Here is a 25,070-nt window from a genome sequence, read left to right on the forward strand (position 1 = left end):
AAAACCGAATTCAAATCTGATTAAAAAAAAAAGTCAAATTCAAACTGAAATAAAATCTATCCGAATTTAATATGAAATCGGGTGATTATAATTTTTATAAAATAAAAAATAACAAACCCAAATTAAGGGAACATAATTGAACAAAACCCAAACCGAAACGATTGAGAGATAATAGGTCAATTTCTGTAAAATAAAGATTTTGGTAGACTAATTTTTCAAAATATAAATTTTAGTGAGCATTAATTGAAATCTCAAATAAATAAGCCCAGACACCAAATGTGGGCTTCAAAGAGTGAAGGCCCAGACACCAACTCAATGAATAGAGTGGAGACACGTGTCATCCTCTCGAACAGATAATCCTCCGTTCAGCGAGAATAAAAAGAAAGAATGGCGCCAGTCACTCACCGGCGATTTCTTCCGTCTCCAATCCACTCGTAAAACATGGCCTTAGCTCAAGTCTCTGCCTCTCTCTCCTTCTCCATCCACAGTACTCTCTCTCTCTATTGTTTGTGTCATATGTATATGTGTGCGTATTGTTTATGTATATGTGTATAACTTGTTTGGGACTGTCGTTTTCAGATTATGAGGCGATGAGCATCACCAGAACGACGAACCCTAGTTTCCGGGTTCATGCTCCAGGGCTTGGAGGAATCCGCTCCACCTTCGCTTCTGGTTCTCCTCTCTGTACGTTTTCTTTAGCCGGAAACTTCTTCTCCATTTCCTGAAATTATGCTTGTGTTTCTGAATTCGATACGGAATTAGGGTGTGTGGATATCTTAATTGACTGAATCTTGGGCATCTGATTCGTTCAATTGGTTTTTGCTCCTGAACTAACGTGGGCTGGATTTTTCTCTGAAATTTGGAAAAAAAAACGTTTAGTTTCTGGGTTCCTTGCTTTTAGAAATTCCCTGCCCATATGCTTTATGAAAAAGCTATGGTTATGGTGGTAGAATGGGTAAATTTGTGAGAATCTTCGCCTGTTTTTCGGGTTTTCCCTGTTTGTTTCAGTGCCGGTAAATCTGAGAATTCTTGGCGGAGGAAAACGCCGAAATGGAGCAGCATCCTTTTCGATAAGGTGTGAGCAAAGCACTGAGGGCGGCAACAGTTTGGATGTGTGGCTTGGACGCACTGCCATGGTTGGCTTTGCTGTCGCTATTACTGTTGAAATTGCCACTGGCAAGGGACTCCTAGAGGTACATTAGACTCTGCTTTGATCAATCATATCGAATCTTGGTCAATAGTTTTCATAAGAAGTACATCAAAGAAAAAGGAAAGAGAGGAATGTAGAGAAGGGAAATCCTGATTGTGTTTTGGTTTTCTCCTTTCAGAATTTCGGGGTGGTGTCCCCTTTGCCGACTGTGGCCTTGGCACTCACGGGATTGATCGGCATTCTAACTGCCGTGTTCATTTTCCAATCTGGTTCTAAAAACTAATAAGCCCCTCTGTTGTTTATGATTCTGCGACTAAGCATCCTTGTATCAACATTTTTCTGCTATTTGTAGGCTTTTCATCATCAGTAAATGTCAAGAAATTCATATTCACGAGTATGCAAATCCTTTTCAATTTTATCAGAATGATATATTCATGTGTATATGTGTTTATGTTATATGTATTTGGATTCCTCTTCTCACGACCCTCTGAAAAGCTTATGCAACTCCACATTTTATATCTCATGTTCACAATCTCTTTAATTACCGTGTTCCGAAATGCTGGTACTGTACTCAGTTATAGGAAGATCTAGAAAGGTTGAGAATAAGATTCTAAGATGCTTCCATAACGAGCAGAATACAGAATCTTTCCTGTCTCCTTCATTGTGTGTAACTATTTTGATGGTTCAGATATGGTGATCTCGGAAAAGGCAGGCCGGTATCCATCCTTTACTCTTTTGAGAATTTATTCTTTCCAGCCTTTTCAGTAATACATTGCCTTTGTTGCTTTACTTGCTGGAATATCTAACTTGCAATATTTTTCACGTGTTTATGATATTTTCACAGATCCCATATATTTCAGCTCATTACTTCGTTATGGATGGACATATCAGGGTTTAATTCCTAAAGCAGTGTTTGTTTCGTGATACCTTGGCTTGCTTTTGGTTTAATAAACTTGGGAGATTGCTTCAGGGATGGGGGCGAGATTTTCACGTATAGCGAAAAGGTTTCTTCCGAAGTGTAAATTTAGGATTTTGATGGTGGGTCTTGATGGTTCAGGGAAGACGACCATACTGTACAAGTTGAAGCTCGGAGACGTTGTGACGACTGTGCCTACTATTGGTATGTAATTCAAATATTGTTTTGTCTGATGATTGATTATAAAGTGAGATAAACAAATTTTGATTATGATAGATTGATCTGTTTAACATAATCTTACAAAATTTGTTTTGAAGAGTTTTGAACATATCATAATCCCTTTGATAGTTTGATGTTGCCTCTGAATCAAGATCATCGGGCTAACATTTTCAGCGGTTACTCAGTTCGTTCGTCATATTCCAGGGTTCAACTTCGAGACGGTGGAGTACAAAGGCATCAATTTCACTGTATGGGATATAGGAGGACAAGAGAAGGTATGCGTATGCAATTTCGATATTGGTTTCTTCCTCCAGTCATTTCTCATACCTGAAAGTGTACAAAGGGGCGTGATTGATTCCATTAAAGCACAGACATGAACTAATATTACAGTTTTTCTCTTTTTTTTTTTTTGCTTTTGATCTCTTTGTGAAAAGTACCAGTAAAACATGCCATGGTTGTTCCTTCTGTCCATGCTCATATTCAACAGATCCGCAACCTGTGGAGACACTATTTCCAGAATGCGCAAGGACTCATCTTTGTGGTGGACAGTACCGACAGGGGAAGGATACCAGAAGCTCGTAATGAGCTTCATCGCGTTCTAAGCGATGTAAGTCTTTACAATCTGTTGCGATTCGTTATAATGCGAATCCGAAACATTCAGAATCATATATTTCCTTGTGCATCTATGCCTTTAAGGCTTGAGGGAAAAAACACGAATTTTGAGTACCTGACCCCTATCCACAGGTCGGGTATTCGAAATTTGGGGTACTGCACCATGATATGAGATGGGATTGGGTTTGGTCATGAGAAAAATCCGAAAAATGGGTTTGGATTCGGGTAATTGGGTCTGAGATAGATATTACAAGTGTCCAAATGAATAGTAGAACAACCTTTTTGCCTCTAGATTCAAATACATTTCATGCAAACCTATGATTTTGAAATGAAATATCGAGAAGTTTTTGGTTTTGATTCGGATAACTCGAAAAATACGGGTATCTGATTTTTGAAAGAAAGAAAAAATCTAATTTTTGTATACGGAGTTCGGGTTCAGGTATACGGATACTAAAAAATAATCTCAAAGTACCCGGCTTTCGAATAAAAAAATCTCGGGTATCGAATCCATGCTCAACCCTATATGGACACTCCCATCTCTTTCACTCACTATTCTTTGTGCGCAGAAGGAGCTGGAGCATGCATGTGTACTGATTTTAGCAAACAAGCAAGACTCGAGAAGCGCTTTGCCTGTAGCTGAGGTTGCCAACAAGCTCGGCCTTCACGGCCTTTCCAAACGACGTTGGTAATACTAATATTATGTATTATCATCCATCCCTCTCATATACATATATAAATGTAGAAATGTTCTTTGAATAAACCATTTACTGTGTTGTTAATTTTGTGAGCAGGTTTATACAGGGAACATCTGCAATCACTGGACAAGGGTTATACGACGGCCTTGAATGGCTGTCCAAAGCCGTCCATCCCTAACAGCTAGTCCCCTTGAAAGTATTTACATTTCTACTTTATGTTAAAAATTATGTTTTATTTTTACATATATATATATATATATATAGAGAGAGAGAGAGAGAGAGAGGGAGAGATTAGATTTTCATATTTTTTATAATCGATGTCTCATATATTGTGATTTTTTTTTTAAATTACAAATATGCAGGTTGTTTGCTTTACTTTTCTTTTCCTCTTGCTCTCCATTCTTTTCTAATTACTTGTTTCGTTAATACTTTTCCATTTGGTCATAAGATTCCGTTTCATTTTTTCTAATATTCTCTTAAACCTGCTTTTATTTTCTCTGTTTTTTTTCTTCGTATTTTACCTTAAATATTCTTCTTTTATTCTCTTAAATATTAAAGATAGAAAAACAAATACGGTACATAATACCTAAATTTATTTTATGAAAGGGTTCTTGGTAAAGTATGGCAAAGGTAAGGGTTGACCGAAAATTATATAAAAAAAGTTGTTATTTATATATTATATTTTTTAATTAATATCAAGAATACTTTTGTATATTTTAAAATTTTACAAAATATTTTTTTTCAAAGTGATTACACATCAAAATATATATTTTTTTGACGAAACAGTTTCATTATAAAAAATTCTTTGGACGAAAACTTGTTAAAAAAACAGCTTCGTTCGGAAGGGTTTGCCAACGAAAATAGGTTCTATCAAATGAAACAACTCTCAAATGAAAATAGGTTTTTTCGAACGAGACAGTTTTATTCTAAAGAACCTACGAACGAAAACAAGTTCTTTCTAACGAAAATAGTTATTTTGGAAAAAAAAATAATTTCATCATTAAAAGCTCTCAAATGAAAAACTTTTTCAAAAAACAGTTTTATCCTTCATAACATATCTTATCCTAATAAATCGATTTTTCATCCGTGTTTTTTGTGACGCTAAATGATAATATAGAAATTAGACGAGAAGAGTATTTTTGTCAAAATTTCGCACAAAAATATATAATTTGCAGATGACAGAAAAAATATAAATTTTCAATCTTTTTCCAAAATTAGCAAATTTCCTCCTCCACTATTTTAGGGGTCTTTTTCATTTGATGAATAGCAAATCAAACAACCAGGCAGCTAATATGACGATTGGGCATTGTTAACTTGAGTCCTGAGTTCAGACTCCTCTCCTTGAACGCCAACCCAGCCCGAGTAGACCCGGAACTCGGACAATGACTCACCTTCCTCTTCTCTTCCTCTTCTTCGTCGGACTCTCCCTCCTCGACGCCGCTGCCAATGAGGCCTACCCCTCCGACGGTCTCAAGCCAATCCGCCGGGAGGTTTACGACGGAGGGATGATCTTCGACATCAGCCACCGTTACACGCCGGAGATGCCGGAGTTTGAGTCGTCGGAAGGATTGGGACAATTCCTGAGGTTGGCGGCGAGCATGAAGAACGGATCCATCGCCAATAACTCGCAGATGAAGTTCTCTGTCCACACCGGTACCCACGTCGACGCACCGGGTCACTTCTTCGACCACTATTACGATGCTGGTTTCGACGCTGATTCGCTTAATCTCGAAACCCTAAACGGTAAACTCGATTTTATCCCGTCGGGTTATGTTCTCATTGTCTTTGAATTTGTGGGTTTGAGATCGTTTGAGCTTGGGCTGTTTGGTTTGGTAGGTCCTGCACTGTTGGTTGATGTTCCGAGGGACAAGAACATCACTGGTGAGTTGAATTTCTGTGTTAACGGAACTGGAAGTAAGATGTTATTCGTTATCTGATCATGTGCTGTCTTGATTGTGGCTTCTTTCTTTCAAAGCCGAGGTAATGGAATCGCTTCATATTCCGAAGGGAACTCGCCGTGTGCTTTTCAGAACGTTGAACACTGACAGGTGAATTTCTGTGATCAATTACCTTCTCTTGCAAGGAAGTTCTTTCCAAGACAGAGTTTCATCAAACCGTGAATGTGCTTAGGCTCCGGTTTCAATGCTTGTCTACTTGAAAGAAGCAAACTTTTCATGATTGAGGTCTCCTTTGGATCATTCGGAAATGTGGGCTGTGATGAGTTTTGTATGTGGCCTCTGTTTAGTGATTGAGCGCGCCATCTGAGATGAAACTTAAGCTAGATGTCTGAACACTGGTTCGTCTTGTCTGAACTATGCCAGGCGGCTTATGTTCAAGAAAGAATTCGATTCAAGCTTCGTAGGGTTCCTGAGCGATGGAGCCCGATGGTTGGTGGAGAACACAGACATCAAACTTGTTGGTAACATCGGATTTTCTATATTGTCTTTTCTATGTTCACAAACCAGTGGCTGCAGTTTGTCGTTCGAGTTTACCGGTTTGTTTCTTGAACTGTTCTTTATCTATTTTTTCCTGATATACTAAAACAATTTATTCCCCTGTGGCGAAATTTCGCCTATTTAACCATCTTTGAGCCTCTTAAAACCAAAGGAAATCCCATGGCATGTTTTGTATTTGCTTATTTTGTTTCTTTTCCTTTCGAGTTAATACTTCTTCTGATTCCGAGAACTGAAACACCGAAGTTCCCATCTTTTTGGAGTAACTCTCGCTCGAGTGGTTTTTCATGGTTGCCATTTTCAGTTTGTGCATCCTCTTCACCCTGCCGAGGGATTTATTTTGACTGATCAGCATATAGTTTATATTCTTTTACTTGCTGTTCACATGTATCTAACTTGCAATCCATTTTTGTGAAATCTAGGGGTTGATTATCTCTCCGTAGCTGCTTTCACCGATTTGGCAGCGACCCACCATGTTTTATTACGAGGCCGTGTAAGTATATCCGAAACCTTTCTTAGTACCGCACTATACGATTTCAGATGAAATGTTTGGAACGAGTACATTGCTTTGCTCAAGATGTGAAAATGCTTTCAGGATATCATTCCCGTGGAAGCACTGAAGCTCGATGGCATAGAGGCGGGACTGTACTCCCTCCATTGCTTACCGCTGAGATTGGTGGGAGCCGAGGCGTCGCCGGTCAGATGCATTCTCATCAAGTGATCCTCCTCCTATGTAAGTTGCTGTTTTTCTTGCATAAACTGAGTACAACTATTAACGCTCTTCAATTCAAGATCTGGTTTGTCAAATGTGAAACCGACTTTTCCTCAGAACCAAAAGGGGTGTTCATAGATCTTCTCTTCGGTTCAACCTCTGGTTTTGAAAATATCGGTAATACCGATTTTCTCGGTTTGATTTCGGGTTTTGCAGGATGATACAATTGTAGATAGTAAGCAAGCAATAAGAGTCTGAAGAATGAAAAGCCCAGAACAGAAGACGAACATGTAAGACCAATGCTATGTATGTATCTGTATATGTACTGAGTAAAGAAGCAGATTGACATTGGGTCGTGAATAGAAAATTATATTACAACTTTCAAATATTTCAAACTTGTTGTGAAAAACGAAGAAATATCGAGACCCGATAATCAGATCGTTAACTAGAAACCGAAATCGATCGTTTGAGAGACCCGGGAACAAGATTTCAATAATTTTCTTTTCTTCGAATTGTGTACAAATGAAGGAGAGAAATGAGCTATTTATCGAAAATCCGAAGTTACTGTTTACGTATACGTATTTATGAACAGTAACCGTATGACGGCTAAACAGTAACCGTATGGCGGTGTGAACAGTACCCGGCTGCGTGAACAGTGTCGTAGCTTCACTATTCATTTATAACAAAACTATAATATTTTGGAAATCTTACGTCAAATATGTATATATTCTAATCCATATGTCATAAGTAACGCCTAATCATTCTTTTTAAAATTTTAATTCAATAAAAAAAGGTTACGTCAATTTTTTTAATTGAATAAATAAAAAAAGGTCAATTTTAATTCAAATATTAAAAAAATATCTTTTCTTCTGAGAAAGTACTAAACCCCGGTCCCACACTTTAGTTTTAAACTCTAATTTTATTGTGGAGACAGCGACAGATGTCGAATAACTCAATTATTGTTTATATAATAATGTGTAAATAATAAATATTGCCTCATGTTTTTATTTAGCTATATAAAATTTCCACGAATTCCAGATTTTATCAAATAAGACTTATGACTCAGTCTTTATCATTTTAAATATTTATAATTGAATTTCAATTTAATTAGAGATTTTTCCTTTATCATCATTATTCTTTGGGTCTTTTTTCCATGGATATGTGGAAAATTGAAGCGTTGAATTTGTTGACCATTTCAAAGATTTAGAGTGAGCATTATTACTGCTCTCATTTCACGCCAACCCAACTCGACCAGACTCGGAACTCGGACCATGACTCACATTCCTCTTCCCTCCCTCCTCTTCGTCGGGCTCTTCCTCCTAGCTGCCGCTGGTGAGGCCTATCCCTCCGATGGTCTCAAGCCAATCCGCCGGGAGGTTTACGACGGAGGCAGGATGTTCGACATCAGCCACCGTTACACGCCGGAGATGCCGGCGTTTGAGTCGTCCGAAGGATTGGGAAAGTTCCTGAGGTTGACGGCGAGCATGAAGAATGGATCCATCTACAATTTCTCGGAGATGAAGTTCTCTGTCCACACCGGTACCCATGTCGACGCACCGGGTCACTTCTACGACCACTATTACGATGCTGGTTTCGACGCCGATTCGCTTAATCTCGAAACCCTAAACGGTAAACTCGATTTTATCTCGTTGGGTTCTGTTCCCATTGTCTTTGAATTTGTGGGTGTGTGATCGTTTGAGCTTGGGCTGTTTGGTTTGGTAGGCCCTGCACTGTTGGTTGATGTTCCGAGGGACAAGAACATCACTGGTGAGTTGAATTTCTGTGTTAACGGAACTGGAAGCAAGATGTTATTCGTTATCTGATCATGTGTTGTCTTGATTGTGGCTTCTTTCTTTCAAAGCCGAGGTAATGGAATCGCTTCATATCCCGAAGGGAACTCGCCGTGTGCTTTTCAGAACGTTGAACACTGACAGGTGAATTTCTATGCTCAAATACCTTCTCTTGCAAAGAAATTCTTTCCTAGACAAGATACATCAAACTATGAATGTCCCTAGACTCCGGTTTCAATGCTTGTTTACTTAAAAGAAGCAAACTTTTTCATGATTGGCATTCAGAAATGGTGGCTGTGATGAGTTTTGTATGTGCCTTCTGTTTTGTGATTGAGCGCCGTCTGAGATGAACCATAAGCTAGATGTCTGAAAACTGGTTTGTCTTGTCTGAAAAATGTCAGGCGGCTTATGTTCAAGAAAGAATTTGATTCAAGCTATGTTGGTTTCCGGAGCGATGGAGCGAGATGGTTGGTGGAGAACACAGACATCAAACTTGTTGGTAACAATGGAATTTCTATATTTTCTTCTCTATGCTCATGAACACGTGGCTGCAGTTTGCCGTTCGAGTTTCTCGGTTTGTTTCTTGCAGTCTTCTTTATTTAGTCTGAGATACTGAAACAGTTTATCCCCGTTGCGAAATTTTGCCTGTTCATTTGTATTTTCTTCTTTTTTGTTTCTTTTTCCTGTGTTATGTGTAACCGGGGATCCTTTTCTTACATCCTTCTGATTCAGAGAACTGAAAAAGCACAAAAGATACCATCTTTCCGGAGTAACTCTGTTACTCGAGTGGATGCGTTTTCAGTGTCTGCTAAGCATATTGTTTATTCACCCTTCAAGTGTATCTTCTTTTACATCTTCTGCACATGTATTCACTTCCTTACGACCGAGTTATCCAGCTGATATTTTCAGTTTTATAAAATCTAGGTGCTGATTATCTCTCCGTAGCTGCTTTCACTGATCTGGAAGCGACCCACCTTGTTTTATTACGAGGCCGTGTAAGTAAATCCTTCTTTGCCGTAATTGAAACCTCCTTGGTTCTCGTGACATGTTTGAAACGAGTACCTTGCTTTGTTCAAGGCGTGATTTATGCTTTCAGGATATCATTCCCGTGGAAGGACTGAAGCTCGATGGCGTAGAGGCGGGACTATACTCCCTCCATTGCTTACCGCTGAGATTGGTGGGAGCCGATGCATCGCCAGTTAGATGCATTCTCATCAAGTGATCCTCCTCCTGTGTAAGTTTCTGTTTTTCTTGCATAAACTCGGTACAATTACTACGCTCTTCAATACAAGATCTGGTTTGTCAAACGTGAAACCGGTTCTTCCTCAGAACCAAAAGCTGTTCATAGATCTTCTCTTTGGTTCAATGTGGTTTTGAAAACATCGGTAATACAAATTTTCTTGGTTTGATTTCGGTTTTTGCAGGATGATACATTTGTAGATAGTACTACTAAGCAAATAAGAAGCTCAGAACAGAAGACGGACATGGAATTCCAATGGTATGTATGTATGTATGTATGTATGTATCCGTGTATGTAATTAGTAAAGTAGTCATGCTCTTGGCTTGTAAGACTGTATAGAAGAGAAGAGAACATGAAATGTGAATGTCTTGGCTGTCATTAGCAATTTATTTTTGTGGGGTTTCGAATGTTTTATAGTTCAAATGGGATAGTATTGTCACTTCAACCAGAAAATGGGATGCCATAAGCTCTAAATCAAATGTTAACACAATCTGCTTTTAAGGATGATGACTCTGCTTGGACATATCTACTGTGTCCTTTTTGCTTCTTCATGATTCTCTCTCAGGACAAAAGTTACCCTTACACTAAGTATTTGTCCGAAACCTCAAGTCACAATATAAAATTTCTTCGGAACAGGAATCTGAAACTTTTTAGGTGATTTTCATGGGTTTACCCTAATTTCTGTTATTTTCCATTTTCCGATTTAAGCTACGGAAAATATTGGTTTTTCTGCTCTTTTACAAGATTTTTTTTTTTTAAAAAAAAAAAGTGATTTCAAGGGTCTTAGAGCAACATCATTTGAAAGAAAATGTAACAAATGAATTCAGGTTCGACTCCTGTATCATCATACAACAGAATGGTACAAGAAAATGCCTGATAAGAACATAAGCATCAGTCAATGTCAAGGCTTTTATTTTCAACAAATAAATACAACTCAAGCACAGCTCTCAAGGTACAAAAAGAACATAATCTCCCATGAAGAATCTCGGGAATAATAGAAAAGGGGATGGCTAAGTTCCAAGGTTTCGAAACATAAGCACACTCGAACGGAAGAAAACGAAAAGACCCACCACAAGGAGAGGTGAATAGTGATGGATGACGATGACGATGGATTGGGAAAGGAAAGCATCAATCAAGCTTGCAAGAAGCTTGCGTACTTTGCCCCGAGGAGAAGCCTCTGGATGCACAAGAGAGCGTTCTTTGTTACTTCCGAGTTCTCGTGGTTCATCAGTTTCATCACTCGTTCTTTCGCCTTGAGGTCGTTCACTATGACTCGGCCAGCCGGATGGTACTGTATGAACTGCGACAGATCATAGCATGCCACGGCTAGCGATCTTGGATCGCTGGATGAATCCAGGATCGTGATCAAGACCCTGAGAATCTGCAGAAGAAAGAGATAATGTCGGTTCTTCAATGTTAAAGATCAAATCCATAAAGAACGAAAAAAAAGGTTAAAAAGAGTACTTGGAAGTCATTCTCTTCGAAGCCCATGATATTCTCGCGCCAGAACGCAAGGTCCTTGTGCATCGGGGTCCAGTCAAGATGGCCGAGAAGGACTTCTTGCTTGTACTTGTCAAAAGAACTCAGTTTCCGGATCTTGTCTTTCAAGCCTTCCTCGAGTTGATTCAGGGCTTCCAATAAATCCTTTTGAGAATTCCGAATTAAAAGAATTAGTAGTGGCCATATTTGCTTGCATAAAACATCTACAATCTGAGAATTTTAACTAAACGACACCCATATCGTAGAATCCATATTCAATTTCAATATAACATATAAGCAATTATCAGCGTTGCCCATTATGAGAGCAAAATAAAGAAAGCTAAGCTTTCCTTACCTCGTCACTCCATGCTTGTGTCTTTAAACTAGCAACAATGTGTGGGAGTCCAAGATCAACCATCTGAGCACCAAATGTACCTTTCGGAAGCAAGTTCCTAAAAGTCAAGATAACCACCCTCACGACCTAACAGACAAAATACCCGCGGTCAGGCGTGATGTCAAATGAACATAACAAGTGCATAATATAGAAACAATGTGAATCAAAAGGCAATTCTACCATATAATTTAAAAGATAGCATTTATCATGTAGCAGAAATTCTGATTCATTAACCCTAACATAACATATGATCTTAACAGAGGTAGAGGATGGATCCAGTGCAAAAACATATCCAGTAACACTTTCAGCTATGAACGTGAGAGCCTTTCAGCAGTGACCAGAAAGCAAAGCCTTACCTTCTCCTTAGTTGAGCTCTTTACGACTTCGGTGAGCCTTTGCAGTGTCCTAGATGTCGCCAAGAACTCGATTGCAGGCTCATAATAGGAAAGAAGCCAGATGCACAGACACGTTTCATAGAGAAGCTGCCAAAAGAGAGAACGAAAATCGCAAGAATTTTACGTGCTCCGGCAGCATGTAATGTTTAGCAAGTCAAAAACAATGATAGAAGAGAAACTATAGTGTAAGAAGAATTTAGCAAGTTACAAAGCAAAAACATTATCCTATCTATTGGGAAACTAAGAAGGAAATAAAGCACACTACAAATCCACAGATTAAATGGTCATCAAAAGACCAGAGTGAGTTTCACGGTCAGTTTCTCCTCATCACCTATTGAAGAATTGCAGTACTTAAGAGTATATTATTGTTGTCTTGGGCATTGTTCACTTAGAAGTTAAAAACGCCTCCAGAAGAACAGTTACCTGAATAGACTGCTGAGTGGATGCTGGGGAAATTAAAGGGACAAGCAACTTCACTCCATCTGCCTGAACAAATGACGATCTGACCACATGTTCCTTGAGCAAGGATGCCAGGCAGCTTATTGCAATAGGAACACCACGAGTAGGATGAGAAGGTTGCCTCAACTGCATATAAAAAGAACGATCATGACTATGATTATATGATAAACATCTAAAGCTATTTCGGAATAAAAATTTCTGTTACAATTCAACATGGTTCTTCCAGGTTCACACAACTTCTAACTAAATATTTCGCAGCTCAGACAATGGAACTTAGCACGGAAAGTCACACAAGGCAGTTACTTCATAGTTTTAATATGTAATCATAGCTTTGAAGATCAAAGATTGATTTATAGCGAAAAGTAACTTCAAGTATTACATGCTTTTTTATAGCTTTCTCGTAACTTAGAGTTTCCCTCCTAAAGAGCAAAAAATTGTTCTAGAAAATTAGAAACTATTTCTGAAGTTCAAGTTAACCCCTATAATGTAGATATGGACAAGGAGTGATATGACCTGCAAGAAAATACTGGACATGGGTATAGCAAGGGGAAAAGACATAAGAAGTGAAAAATGGAAATGGAAAGAAAAGGCCTGGTTCTTTTATGAGCAAGAACAAGGAGATAGAAAATGGAGGACAACTTAAGAATACCAAAGAGACCACTCGAATGGCCAGCAGAATCCTTTGCATGGACTATAGTTAGTTTTTTATTTCTCTCATTCAGGCTGGATCAGGTTTTGAATAATTATCAGATGCTTGGTCAAAACGGCATTTTCATTTTCATGAGAACAAATATCAAGTGGTTCAATTTTCCTAATGCAAAAATACCAATGAGCTCTAGCTATGGTTCTGCAATGGTTTAAAATACAGAGACGTCTCAAGCTTGGACCCCAGGTATGGCCAAACACCAATTGGGACAATAGAGAGAGGGAGAAGAAGAAACCTGAACACAAAGCCATTCCACCAACCCCTTTAGTACATCATTAATTGTAGTAATAGATTTCTTTGAGTCTGAAGTTTCTCCATTAGCAATAACACCATTTTCGGCTTTTGGCCTAGCACTGTATATTAAGAAATGAGAAATGGTTCCCCATTTAAACAATGATGTCAGCCATGTACAATTATTAAACAACAAAAAGTAAACATATCATAAAGCAAATAAACTTTAACTACCTTATTATCCAGGCAAGAATCTGACAGCTTTTTTCTTGAACGAACCAATTGCCTTTCCAAAGTAGCCTGAAAGAGGACAAACTCTTTTAGCTTAATGCTTTTGATAATGAATAACCCAAAGGGAGCAAAATATAATTGTTCTCCAGTTCCCCATCTAAGGTTTACATATTTTCACCTGTCTTTCGGAAGATTTACAAAAATTAATGAAACAAACTTTATCAGTACAAGTAAAATTAGGATGTCTGATAAATTCCTTCCATTGTAGCAATTGGGCAAGTTCCAACTGACAGAACAAACAACGTTTCAAATGGACAGGAAGAATGTTGTGCTAAACCACATCCAGCTCACCATAAAGAACGCTTATGCAATATAGTTACACACATTAAAAAAATAATAAGAGAGTTCTAAAAACTTTAGATGAAGCCATAACACACCCCAAAACAACATATGCAAAAATAGGCAGATAAATCTACCAAAAATGGTCAGTTCCCTCTCACTGTTTAAAGTGAGGGCCGTTGACAACGGATACATAAACAGCAGAATTGAAGAAAAATAGAAGAGGCTGCATCTAAGGATTTAATATTTCAAGTTAAAGAACAAATAAAATATGATGAGCATTAGGCTAGTGCCAATGCTGGAGGAACATATACTCAGACTATAGCTCCAAAAAGGTAACGAAGATCATACAAGATGGAGCAAGTTAAAGTCACAAGATTTTTGAGCAGGGACTTAACTTAAGAAAGGCTCGTAAGTATCCTCATTTTCCAAAGATTTGTCATGAAATAAACGGGCCCGCTTCGGATTTGCTGCCATAGTAAGTAACTGATATATTAGTTATCCAAAAGAGAAGAAAATAAAGGTTCATGCCATCAAGATTCAAGCAACATGATGTACCTGAGAGCATTTCATAAATCAAAGCCAAAACATATTCAACTGTTTCTTCTTTGAATATATCGCGCAAAATGCTAACAAACAGATGAACATAAGCTGGACCATCCTGCATTAACAAGATCCACATATCATTTCTAAAATGCCATAGCAAACACTTGCAGGATCATTAATTAGTTATGCGCAGAAATTTTACAGAGAAACTGATGGTAGAGAAAAACAGTATCATTTGCCATAATAGATAATAGTTTGTGAAAAAGAACTTTGAGTGTCCCAAAACAAAATATCTACAAAGAACTATAGATCCCTTACTTCATCCAGTAACTGCGCTCTGGCACTCTCAGATTTTTTATCATAGCGCCTTAACAGCTGGAGACCTGTCCCCGAAATCAGCTTAGTTGTCATGTACGCCTCCCATGGAATGTCCCTTTTCAAGACCTACAACATAAAATGATGGCAGAGATTACATATTGGAAAATGCTTCGGAGTACAAATTCTGTAGCATTACCAAAAAAAAATAATGACCTAGGATTTACATTCCCATTACATCTAGAAACAAGTAACGGGATTTTTCTTTTTAAAAATAAGGTAAAAACTTTAAACATCTGTTCAGTTCTACATGCTAATCCCATTCAGGTCACAGAAGGGCTCCAGAGATTCAGGAACAAGACACAAGTGCAAAGTCCACAATCGCTGCGAAACCGAGATTCCTATGTCAATTGACCTGTTCTGATATACTACAAATTACGTTTGAAGGGTCTGATCTGTATGAAAACGAGGAAAATGCAAATCAGGTTTGATAACGTTGCATCACCAACCTGATCTATGGTCAATTCCGCCTGATCCATGGATACTTCAGCAGCTTAAGACCACCGGAGATAGAACTGATCTAAAACCCTACGGCAATAAGGCAAAACAAAAATAAGTAAATTTACTTTCATTTTACACATTATCATGCGTAATCGCATAGATTAAAACCACGAATGACCAGGAAGAACTATAAATGAATGGAGAGAAAATTGATATCAGCAGATCCTGAGATTGTGTCACTCATTATCATCGGAATATTATGAACTTCTTCAACCTCGGTACAATTCAATTCACGAGAAGTAATAAACAAACACGATCTACAAAGATTTCGTAAACGTCAGCAGAAGAAAATCAGATCATCCCACGCAAATTCCACCGTTTTCAAATTCAACCCACGAGCACAATCTCAACCAAATTCATCGAAAGAGTCCGAATCAGAACAGAAAAGACGAAGATCCGACCATTCCTCGACAATCATCACAGCAAAAACTCACGGGAGAAAATATCGAATCTCGATTAAAATAGCGTAGAAGAATATCAACCTGCTGCAGAGTTGATCGCAAGATACAGTTGCCGAGTTAGGGCTTTCTTCTTCAGAGAGAGAGAGAGAGAGATGGAGAGAGAGTCTCGCAGAGACTCGGATCTGCGACACGAAGGGATAGATAGCGAGAGAGAGCGATCAAAAATCCAAAGGGGAACAGTTTCTCCTCTTACACTTTCGGATTTCCAATTTTACCCCTCCCTTCACTCCCATATTACATTCCTTGGCTTAACCAATAAAAGTATGCCACGTTACGTTGACAAAATGGGAAACAAAAAAAACTTTTTTTTTCCTAAAACCCTTCGCGTACTGTTTTAGCTTCTTCCTCGGGACACTCTCGACTTGAGATTCCAAACCCTAACGAAGCTAAGCAGAATCAGAAGCTACGAGAGGAGGAGGAAGAAGAAAAACACTTAGGTTTGAAATGGATGGTGTCTCGTATCAGAGGTTTCCGAAGGTGAAGATCCGTAACCTGAGAGATGACTTCGTGAAGTTCGAGCTTCGGGAGGCCGACGCCTCCATGGCGAACGCACTCCGGAGAGTTATGATCGCCGAGGTACCCAGCATTGCCATCGACCTGGTCGAAATTGAGGTCAATTCCACTGTCCTTACGATGAATTCATCGCCTCACCGGCTCGGGCTCATCACTCTCACCAGCGAACGCGCCATGGGCATGCGTTTCTCTCGCAACTGAGATTCCTGCGATGGTGACGGTCAGTGCGAGTACTGCTCGGTCGAGTTTCATCTTAGGCCAAAGTGCATCGGCGACCAAACCCTAGATGTCACCAGCAGGGATTTGTACAGCGCAGATCCTACTGTTACTTCGGTCAATTTCTCCGACCCGTCTGGGTTGGTTTCGACTGAGCAGAGGTTCTCTCTTTTGTTTTGTCTCCTTTGTCTCTGTCGTGATGGGTTTTCTCGATGTTTGCTGCTTTGTGGCTATTCGGATTTAGAATTGTATGTTTTGTCTGCAGTTCGATGCTAATCTGTGGTCGTCAAAATATTGAGATGCAGTAACATGGATAATGGATTGCATTGAGTTTATCTTTATAACTGGGCTGGAGCTGCTAGACTAGATGAGCATGAAAACACATTTCAATACTTTCTGCTTGATGGTCGAATTAGAAATCGCCATTGGGTGAATTTCTATTTATGGTTGTACCTTGGGCTAGGTAAGTAGAAGCCGCATTAGGTTACTTGAGTGACTGATCCAATGAATTGATCCGTCTGGATCTCCGAAGAAATCATGCGGCCAAGTCTCTGAAGTCCCGTATAAGATACAAAAGTGAAAAATCACGAGTTTCTGGTTCTCGTCTGGATTTGTTTTTTTTTTTTGGCGCTTCGTTCTTAGCATCAAAAGAGTAGATTTTGATAATGTTCTCTGAGTTTGGTCGTTTTGACTTGGGAATTATTTGATTCTCTTTCTCTCAAAGCAGATGGTTTGTTTTTGTATTCCAGGGGGATCATGATCGTGAAGTTGCGTCGAGGACAAGATTTGAGGCTTAAAGCAATAGCTAGAAAAGGATCGGCTCCTGCAGCTACTGTGACCTGTGTATGAGCCAGATATAACAATCAACCAAGACTTGATTTAAACTTTGTCAGACGAGGAAAAAATGAAATTGATCGATAATAGCCCACCAAAGTTTTTGATTTTGATCATGCAACCAGACAGGTTAGTCTCTACATAATTATTGAATGATCTCTTTACAAGGTTTTATTTTTTAGACTTAAATAAAGTTTCTTGCTGGTTGCTTTTGGTTCCAAACATAGATGTTCATAGATCTAGTAATTCGATCAAGGTCTTTGGTGCATTAGTTTCTCTTTCTACTTTACCTTTCCATTAGACAGTACTAGCGGGCCCTGGCTATTTTAGTCTGAATCCAGCGTGTTTCAGTCTCGGTACCAACTGAGTCTCTAGATCATTGTTGAAACAAGATATGTCTGGCTATTTATGAGAATGGCGTCAAATTGGCTCATTGTGTACTATGTTCTCAAATATATATGTATATAGGTCTAGTCTAGTGATGGTTATAGGCTCATTCCTTCTGTCCATTAGGCCTTATATATCTTTGTCTTGTCATTTAAAAGCAGTACTTGGATCCTCTGTGTCCAATTGTGCATTGACTGTAGTAGTGTGAACTCCCAGTAAGCTTCTGCTCTCTGTTTTACCGAGTTTTTCCTTGAGATATTTCAGGACCCTTCAGTTGAAACGAAATGGTATCGAAACTATTGTTAAAATATTATTGCCAAATTGCAAAATTTTATGTCCGTATACATCCGGTTGCATAGATTCATGCAACACGGATAACATAGAAATGGGAGAAAGAATCCATTGTTGAAGCATGATTTACCTTTCCTTTCATGTTATTTACTTGCAAGTAGGTGACTCATTCCAAAATTTCTATGACAAGTTTAATAACTCTCAATTCTTTATATAAGCATGTTTCATTCATTGACTAATTTTCATATCAGAATCTTGATTTGGTTGGGATAACCTCACTGAGACCTCTTTATTTTCTCACTTATCATCTGCAAATGAGTAGATTGTGGTGGTTGATCCTGAAGCATACTCTGATCGAGATCCGCCCAAAAGAAGACAGTTTTATGTTCACAGTGGAATCCACAGGTAAGCAATCAAGGCGTCTCAGCTTGTTCTCGATGCCATAGACATCCTTAAACAGAAGCTGGATGCTATCCGGCTCTCGGAGGACACAGTCAATGATCAGTTTGGCGAACTGGGTGCACATATGCGGAGGATGATTAAACCCGTGAGTTAACTCTCTTCCGCCGATTGACGAACTCAGTCCCCTTAAATCTTTACCCGGTCGGAGCTATCTCGTCATTTATTTTTTTGGCTAACCTATGAGAAGATCCTGCTCCTCCCCATTGTCCATGAATCTGTAAGAATCCCTTTCTTGTGGTTCATGGTTCAAATGGGTTTCAAGACTTCTGAATTTTTTTTTAAGACTATAGAGATCATTATTTAACCCTCTAGGACTAGGATTCATGTCATGTTCATATGTAGGGAACCTTTGGTCTGCATCTGACATGTATTCATACTTGTTTCACAAATGATTGGATCTCTTTAGGAAATTGAAAGTTTCTAGTAGTTGTGATTCGTGAAGGGTCATCAAGTTTTTTTTTTTTTCCATTTTGGGTAGAATAGAATCAAGGTTATATATATGAAACGAAGGCCAAATACAATAATTGAGGGGACATTGTGTGAGATCAGAGACACGTTGAAAGGAGTTCACGGGTTTCAGGGGCTTGGTTCTGTGGAACAAAATCCAAAACTCGAAAATTTGGTGGTCCAATTTGCTTCTCCTCACACTTTTCCTCTGGCCCAATCTCTCTCTCTCTCCATGAGTATTTTGTATAAGGTTTTATGAGTGAGCATTAAAACCATTAACATCAATAGTATTCTTTTTTTTTTTTGTGTGTGATTCATACCACATTTAAACCACAATTTGAGATATATTTGAAAAAAAAAATCAAATTCAATAACATATGTTGATTGTAAAACTCAACTTGAACCTATTTTGTGTATTTTATATTAATGCAAAATTTACTTGTAAAATTAACTTGTAATTGACCATATGAAGATATTACTGTCCTAGTTGATGCAACTTAAAATATCAGTGATGTATTTGTCATCTTTTTCATAGTATTCATGTCCTTTGAACCCTAGTTATGTAATTTCTAAAAAAAACTCTATATGTTCTTCAATTCTTAGGTTATTTTTGTAATATCACAATTATTTAGAAAATATCTAAAAAATTGATTGGGTATAAACATCAAATCAAAGATATTCAAATGAAATAAATATTCCGATTCTTGTTCACTTTTTTCAATTTGCATATTTTAAATAACATATTTGAAATTTTATAAATATCGGGCAACTAAAAAGCATCAAACATCAGAGAAAGATCCTCCTGTGTAAAAATATTACAATATTATATTTTTCATGAGAAACTAAAGGAGAATAAATGTGGAAGTAAGAAAATTAAAGTGAAAAAAAAAGAGTTAAATGGACGATGACGGGTAAGTTTTGATTCGGTTCTTTTATTTTTGGATTCTGGTTTTTCAGTTTAAAAAAAACATAGAGTTTGGTTCACTTTTTCTTCAAGTTCTTTGGATTTTAATTTTTTTTAATTCGTTTTTTATATCAAATTCGTTTTGAAATACAATTATGGATTTTTCGACTTGGTTCGAATCGATTTTGTTTATCCAATTTGAATTAACTACCTATTTTTTTATATAGATTTCGTTTTTACTTGTATAAAGACAAAAAAAAAATCGAAAAAATTAACTCATTCCAAATTTACCCCTTAGTTCTCAAAACCAAACCCATCGAATTTATCCTTTTTTTACTCATTTTTTTTTTAAAAATCGATTTTTAAAATTATATTTTTAATCGATTCGATTCAGTTCGGTTTTGGTTTTTATATCAAATTCGGTTTTCGGTTATAGTATATGTTATTAGATTCGATTGGTTTCGACGATTCGATTAAAAACAAAATACAATAGCCGCCAACTTTTACCCTCCCTTCTACGAACCCAAAGCTTGAACTAATGCGGTAAGAAATTATAGCTTTTTTCTACGAAACCAATTATTAAATAAGCCCTAATTAAAGGATGTACAGATACAAATCTCAGAGTTCTCTACGGATCAACATAATCTTTTCACTTACTATTTAGTATGTTAATGACCAGAATACACGTAAAACCGAAATGAATGGAAAAACAGAATTCATACGGCCTTGGCACTAAGGTGATGTTGTTGTTGTGGGTAATTATTTCTTTAAGATGTTGTTTCAAAATCATTAATCATTTGGCTAATTAATTTTGGAATATAAAAAGCAAATTTTGATTTCAAGTATTCATGATAATTTTGGTTAGGAAACACATATAGACATAGGGTTTGTTTTGGTTAATTTTTCGTTTTATAGAAGTAGATTTTTTTCGTTTTTTTACCATAGTTTGATCCTCTCGGTTTGATTTTTTATCATAGAAAATACTTAACTTTTAAAGAAAATTTCATTTTCCATTCTGTTTTTTTGTTATCATCATCCGGTTGAATTCCTTTGTATACACTTATATTATTTAAATCTTCAACCAAAAAATATACTATTAAATAAAAATTCCTATCGCTGTCATAGCATAAAGATAAAATATATAGCAAACAAGTCTTGCTTCTCGTGACTTTGTTTATATAGGAACCAACTATTCAATACCTAAATTCGATCGGGGTATGTGTATATCCATAATAAAACTACATAGACAACTACCATCGGAAAGCCCTCTAAAATTGAGTTTGATCACGATCTTCGGAATTACATTCCCTTCCATATATATATATATATATATATATATATATATATCGTCACAACCCGGTTGATTCCTTACATATTTGTTTTTTTAAAACTATAACGGCTTATTTTAATTTTCATTGGCACATATATTAACTGTCTCGAAAGTGTTTTTATCTTAAACCCGCCTAATTATTCTATATACTTTGACTAATCACGTGGAAACCCTATTGTTATAGCAAATTTCGAATCAATACACTTCATAATTAGGGTTTTTTCTTTTTAATGACATAAGCCACACTATATTACCATTTTTTTTGTCATGCATGGAGACATAAGGAAAAGATGTGTTTGCATGAATGTCGAGGATACAACCTTTGAAACTTTGGGAGAAAAAAAAAAGCAAAGTTGGTTATTGAAAAAAAAAAATGGTTTGACTTTTGAAGACATGATCTAATGATTCATATGCCATAATCAAACTCATTATTCTTTCTTTGTCCGGTGGTTAATCACGGACTTAGTGGTGGTTGTTAATCATTATTCTTCTATAATACAGCTATTACGTGTTCTTTTGCAAGAAATATTCCTTAATTAATTTTAATTTAAGAATTATAAATATTGTAAAATATAGGGAATAGTACATGGTATATCGTAAGTTGTAACAATGTTTGATTGATTTATTAACCCACGAAATTTTGAAATGATTTACTTTAAATGCTTCTTGAAATGTTTTAGCGACTCGAATATATTAAATATATAGTTATTATCATCATTATCTAATTCATGTTAACAACGAAACGGACCGCCATAATGTTTTTGGTCATTCTAGTGTTAAATTGTCTGCTTACAATTTTTTTTAAAGAATTAAAATAAATTTTGAGTTGTGAATTGTGATACGTAAAAAGTCGATTTGAATTCTTAGGCTCCACATTTAGACAATTTTCTCTTTTTTTTTCCTGGTTATTTGGAAAACGTCGTATTCTTGTAAATATGATTAAAAAACGAATAAAGGATTTAAATTTGAGTAATTTGTACGGTTTAGTTATTCAGATATCATCTCGTAGTTATTTTAATTGATTTTGATTTGGATTCGTTATCTCGAAATTTATACATATTTGTTTTTTATGCAAAAATAATCTATTTATTTAAATTTAATTTTTATATAAAATTTTAAAATGTTTTTATTTCGTTTATTTTTAAAATGTTCAATTTAATTAATTTGTCTAAAAGATATGTTAATTTCATTTTTAGATCAATTTTGATTTAAATACAATACAATTTATATTAAATTTGATTATATACATACACACACACTTACTGATACCGATAAACCAAAGTTGTGTTTTCAAAATAAAATATTTCATTTAATAAATATATATTGTTAATTAATTATTTAATAATATCCGTGAAAAATAGTAGAAGTATATGACATCAGTTAATTCTCTTTCCCATGTTATAACGTATATGTATATATAATATATTATATACAGAGTTACATAGATATACCGGTTCTATTTTTATTAACATTCACAATATAAAATTAAGCGTTCATCATGAACATACATATATAAAAAAAATAAAATATCCAAAAAATAATCGAATCCATATATTAACAAATTAAAAAAATGACAAGTTTTAAAATTTAATTTTGTGGTCCAGAATGAGTTGGAGTTTTGCTGGCAACCACCACAATTTTATTTTTAATTTTCACCTTTTTCTCTTCTTCGTTTACTTCTTTTAGCCAAAGTCAGAAATTGTCGACGTCTTTCTTAATGTATTTACACAAAATTAAAAGTAAATATTCCATGAAAAAATATACATATGTAAATACGTGTATTTTTTTTTATTCATCCATAAACTAAATATGTTTATTCAAATATGAACACTGGCTATGAACATGAACACTGCTGAGTACATATTCATAATATAAAAAATGGGAAATTTGTTTTCAATAAATATTTATATAATTCTATTGAATTCATAGATTTTAAAATGATTATTAATCGAAATTGTCAGGAAACAATTTTTTGAATATCCAAAATCAAATCAAAGATATAATACTGTCTGCATACTACGAGTTTGCAACATTGATAATTTGATATATTATACCAAAAAATAAAAAAGTAGAAAATTACGGGGTTTTGTTATTAAAATACCCATATTTTCCTTTAAAAAATATTATATTTCGACGCCACAGTCTTTGGCGGGAGCCGAAAGTCAACGTACATCATAGACTCCAAGAGGAACACATTCATGCGGGGATATATCCAATCTACCCTTTGACCGCTGCGAGCACTTCTATACCTACCCTTGAAACTCCAAATTAAAAAAAAAATGGGTAGAAGTTAGGAAAAGACCAATTATACCCTGAAATTTTAATCAAAAGACGAAAAAACCAAATTAAAATTTAAATTAAAAAAATAACGGTTCTCTCTCTTTCTTCAGCCCACGTTTTCTCTCTCTCTCTCCTCACTCTCGCCATTTTCCTCTCTCTCCTCACTGTCTACATCTCCTCCGTCTGGCTTTCGAAACCGCCGGTTTTGTGGCAAAAAACCGTCGATTTAAGCCGCGATTTTCCTCTCATAAGTCTCTGTCTTTACTCTCCTCAGATTCGAAGCACAAAGAAGGAAGAAAATGGCTTCTACGTCAGTGGTTCACTCATCTTCGTCAGCATCTTCGAACGAGACCGATTCTCGAATCCAAATCGCGGAGTTAAATGAGCACATGGTACATTACTTCTCTTTTTGTCATATTTGCACGATTTTGAAAGTTTATATGTTTCCTTATTGTTTTGCCGTGATGATTTGAAATGATAGAAATCTAGGGTTTCGTATTTGAAATTTTAGGGATAACATTATAATCTTTGGTTTGAAGTGGTTAAAATCGAAATGATTTGTTGATTTGGGTCACAGTGATATAGGTGACGGGATGTATGGTTCGATGTTTGGTTGATGAATGATATGTTGATTTGGGTCACAATGATATAGGTGATACGGTTCGATGTAAATTAGGTCACAGGATCGGTTCGATTGGTGATAGGTGACTTGGTCATAGTTCACAGGACAATAGGTCACATGGTACCAGGGCAATAGGTCACATGAGAATTGGTCACGTGGTACCAAGACAATAGGTCACATGAGAATAGGTCCCATAGTACTATGTCACATGGTCACAGGTTCACAGGACAATAGGTCACATGGTACCAGGACAATTGGTCACAGGTCAGAGGAGAATAGGTCACATGGTACTATTTCACATTGTCACAGGTCACATGATCTGATGTATTTTATTGTTGTGCAGTTGTCGTTTATGTACAAAATGGAAGACATTCAGTTCTCTCCTAAGATAAATACCAAGTGTTACCCGTCGGAGACAATAAAAAAACTGAAAGACTTGTTAAGCCCTGAAGAATGGAGGTATTTCAGTCATGAGTCACAGTTTCAACATTTGTTTCACATGCAATTTGATGGCACGCTGAAGATGGCTCCAGCAGCATTCCTGATAAACCATTGTGTCAATGCGGAGGATGAAAAGGAATTATGGTTTGTTCTAAATGGTGTGCCCATTAGATACTCCATCGTTGAACACGCTCTCATATCCGGATTGAAATGCGGTGAGTATCCGGCTGGATGGGAACCAAATATTTTTATAGTGCGTCGAAACATGTTTAGAGTGCATCCAAACATGTTTAGAGTGCGTCCAAACATGTTTAGAGTGCATCGAAACTTTTTTAGAGTGCGTCAAAACATGTTTAGAGTGCATCTAAACATGTTTAGAGTGCATCCAAACATTTTTAGTGTGCATCCAAACATGTTTAGAGTGCATCGAAACTTTTTT

General features: G+C 36.7%; 5 protein-coding genes and 1 pseudogene across 7 annotated transcripts; 5 read left to right on the forward strand and 1 right to left on the reverse strand.

The window, feature by feature from the left end:
* Positions 1-375: 375 nt before the first annotated feature.
* Positions 376-1,547, forward strand: LOC104819560 (stress enhanced protein 1, chloroplastic). The gene is made up of 4 exons (XM_010549687.1): positions 376-487; positions 580-684; positions 1,009-1,193; positions 1,329-1,547. The coding sequence occupies exons 1-4, from the start codon at positions 442-444 to the stop codon at positions 1,431-1,433; spliced, it is 441 nt and encodes a 146-aa protein (XP_010547989.1). The 5' UTR covers positions 376-441; the 3' UTR covers positions 1,434-1,547.
* A 136-nt stretch (positions 1,548-1,683) lies between these two features.
* LOC104819559 (probable ADP-ribosylation factor At2g15310) lies at positions 1,684-3,876 on the forward strand. Its single transcript, XM_010549686.2, has 6 exons — positions 1,684-1,866; positions 1,995-2,270; positions 2,490-2,560; positions 2,773-2,892; positions 3,464-3,582; positions 3,689-3,876. The coding sequence occupies exons 2-6, from the start codon at positions 2,123-2,125 to the stop codon at positions 3,768-3,770; spliced, it is 540 nt and encodes a 179-aa protein (XP_010547988.1). The 5' UTR covers positions 1,684-1,866; positions 1,995-2,122; the 3' UTR covers positions 3,771-3,876.
* Positions 3,877-4,862: 986 nt separating this feature from the next.
* LOC104819562 (kynurenine formamidase-like) lies at positions 4,863-7,145 on the forward strand. 2 transcript variants are annotated; one of them, XM_010549691.1, is made up of 7 exons: positions 4,863-5,335; positions 5,429-5,473; positions 5,568-5,640; positions 5,914-6,086; positions 6,468-6,538; positions 6,641-6,778; positions 6,974-7,145. In XM_010549691.1, the coding sequence occupies exons 1-6, from the start codon at positions 4,975-4,977 to the stop codon at positions 6,764-6,766; spliced, it is 849 nt and encodes a 282-aa protein (XP_010547993.1). In that variant the 5' UTR covers positions 4,863-4,974; the 3' UTR covers positions 6,767-6,778; positions 6,974-7,145. The 2 variants fall into 2 exon arrangements, with proteins under 2 accessions (XP_010547993.1, XP_010547994.1); XM_010549692.2 differs by having other exon boundaries at positions 4,865-5,335; positions 5,914-6,011.
* Positions 7,146-7,967: 822 nt separating this feature from the next.
* LOC104819561 (kynurenine formamidase-like) lies at positions 7,968-10,195 on the forward strand. The gene is made up of 7 exons (XM_010549690.2): positions 7,968-8,386; positions 8,480-8,524; positions 8,619-8,691; positions 8,949-9,046; positions 9,472-9,542; positions 9,644-9,781; positions 9,972-10,195. Exons 1-6 carry the CDS (start codon positions 8,029-8,031, stop codon positions 9,767-9,769), a joined length of 771 nt encoding a protein of 256 aa, XP_010547992.1. The 5' UTR covers positions 7,968-8,028; the 3' UTR covers positions 9,770-9,781; positions 9,972-10,195.
* Positions 10,196-10,664: 469 nt separating this feature from the next.
* On the reverse strand, positions 10,665-16,030 carry LOC104819563 (V-type proton ATPase subunit H). Of its 2 annotated transcripts, none has more exons than XM_010549694.2 (12): positions 15,926-16,030; positions 15,392-15,462; positions 14,886-15,011; positions 14,580-14,682; positions 14,419-14,491; positions 13,686-13,751; positions 13,456-13,573; positions 12,479-12,640; positions 12,017-12,142; positions 11,622-11,747; positions 11,252-11,431; positions 10,665-11,168 (listed from the first exon to the last, which is right to left on the reverse strand). In XM_010549694.2, the coding sequence occupies exons 2-12, from the start codon at positions 15,419-15,421 to the stop codon at positions 10,920-10,922; spliced, it is 1,359 nt and encodes a 452-aa protein (XP_010547996.1). In that variant the 5' UTR covers positions 15,422-15,462; positions 15,926-16,030; the 3' UTR covers positions 10,665-10,919. The 2 variants fall into 2 exon arrangements, with proteins under 2 accessions (XP_010547996.1, XP_010547995.1); XM_010549693.2 differs by having other exon boundaries at positions 15,392-15,470; positions 15,926-16,024.
* Positions 16,031-16,130: 100 nt separating this feature from the next.
* Positions 16,131-18,649, forward strand: LOC104819564 (annotated as a pseudogene).
* The last annotated feature ends 6,421 nt before the right edge of the window (positions 18,650-25,070 follow it).

Source organism: Tarenaya hassleriana, unplaced genomic scaffold, assembly GCF_000463585.1.
Source record: "Tarenaya hassleriana unplaced genomic scaffold, ASM46358v1 Cleome3, whole genome shotgun sequence".
Taxonomy (NCBI): domain Eukaryota; kingdom Viridiplantae; phylum Streptophyta; class Magnoliopsida; order Brassicales; family Cleomaceae; genus Tarenaya; species Tarenaya hassleriana.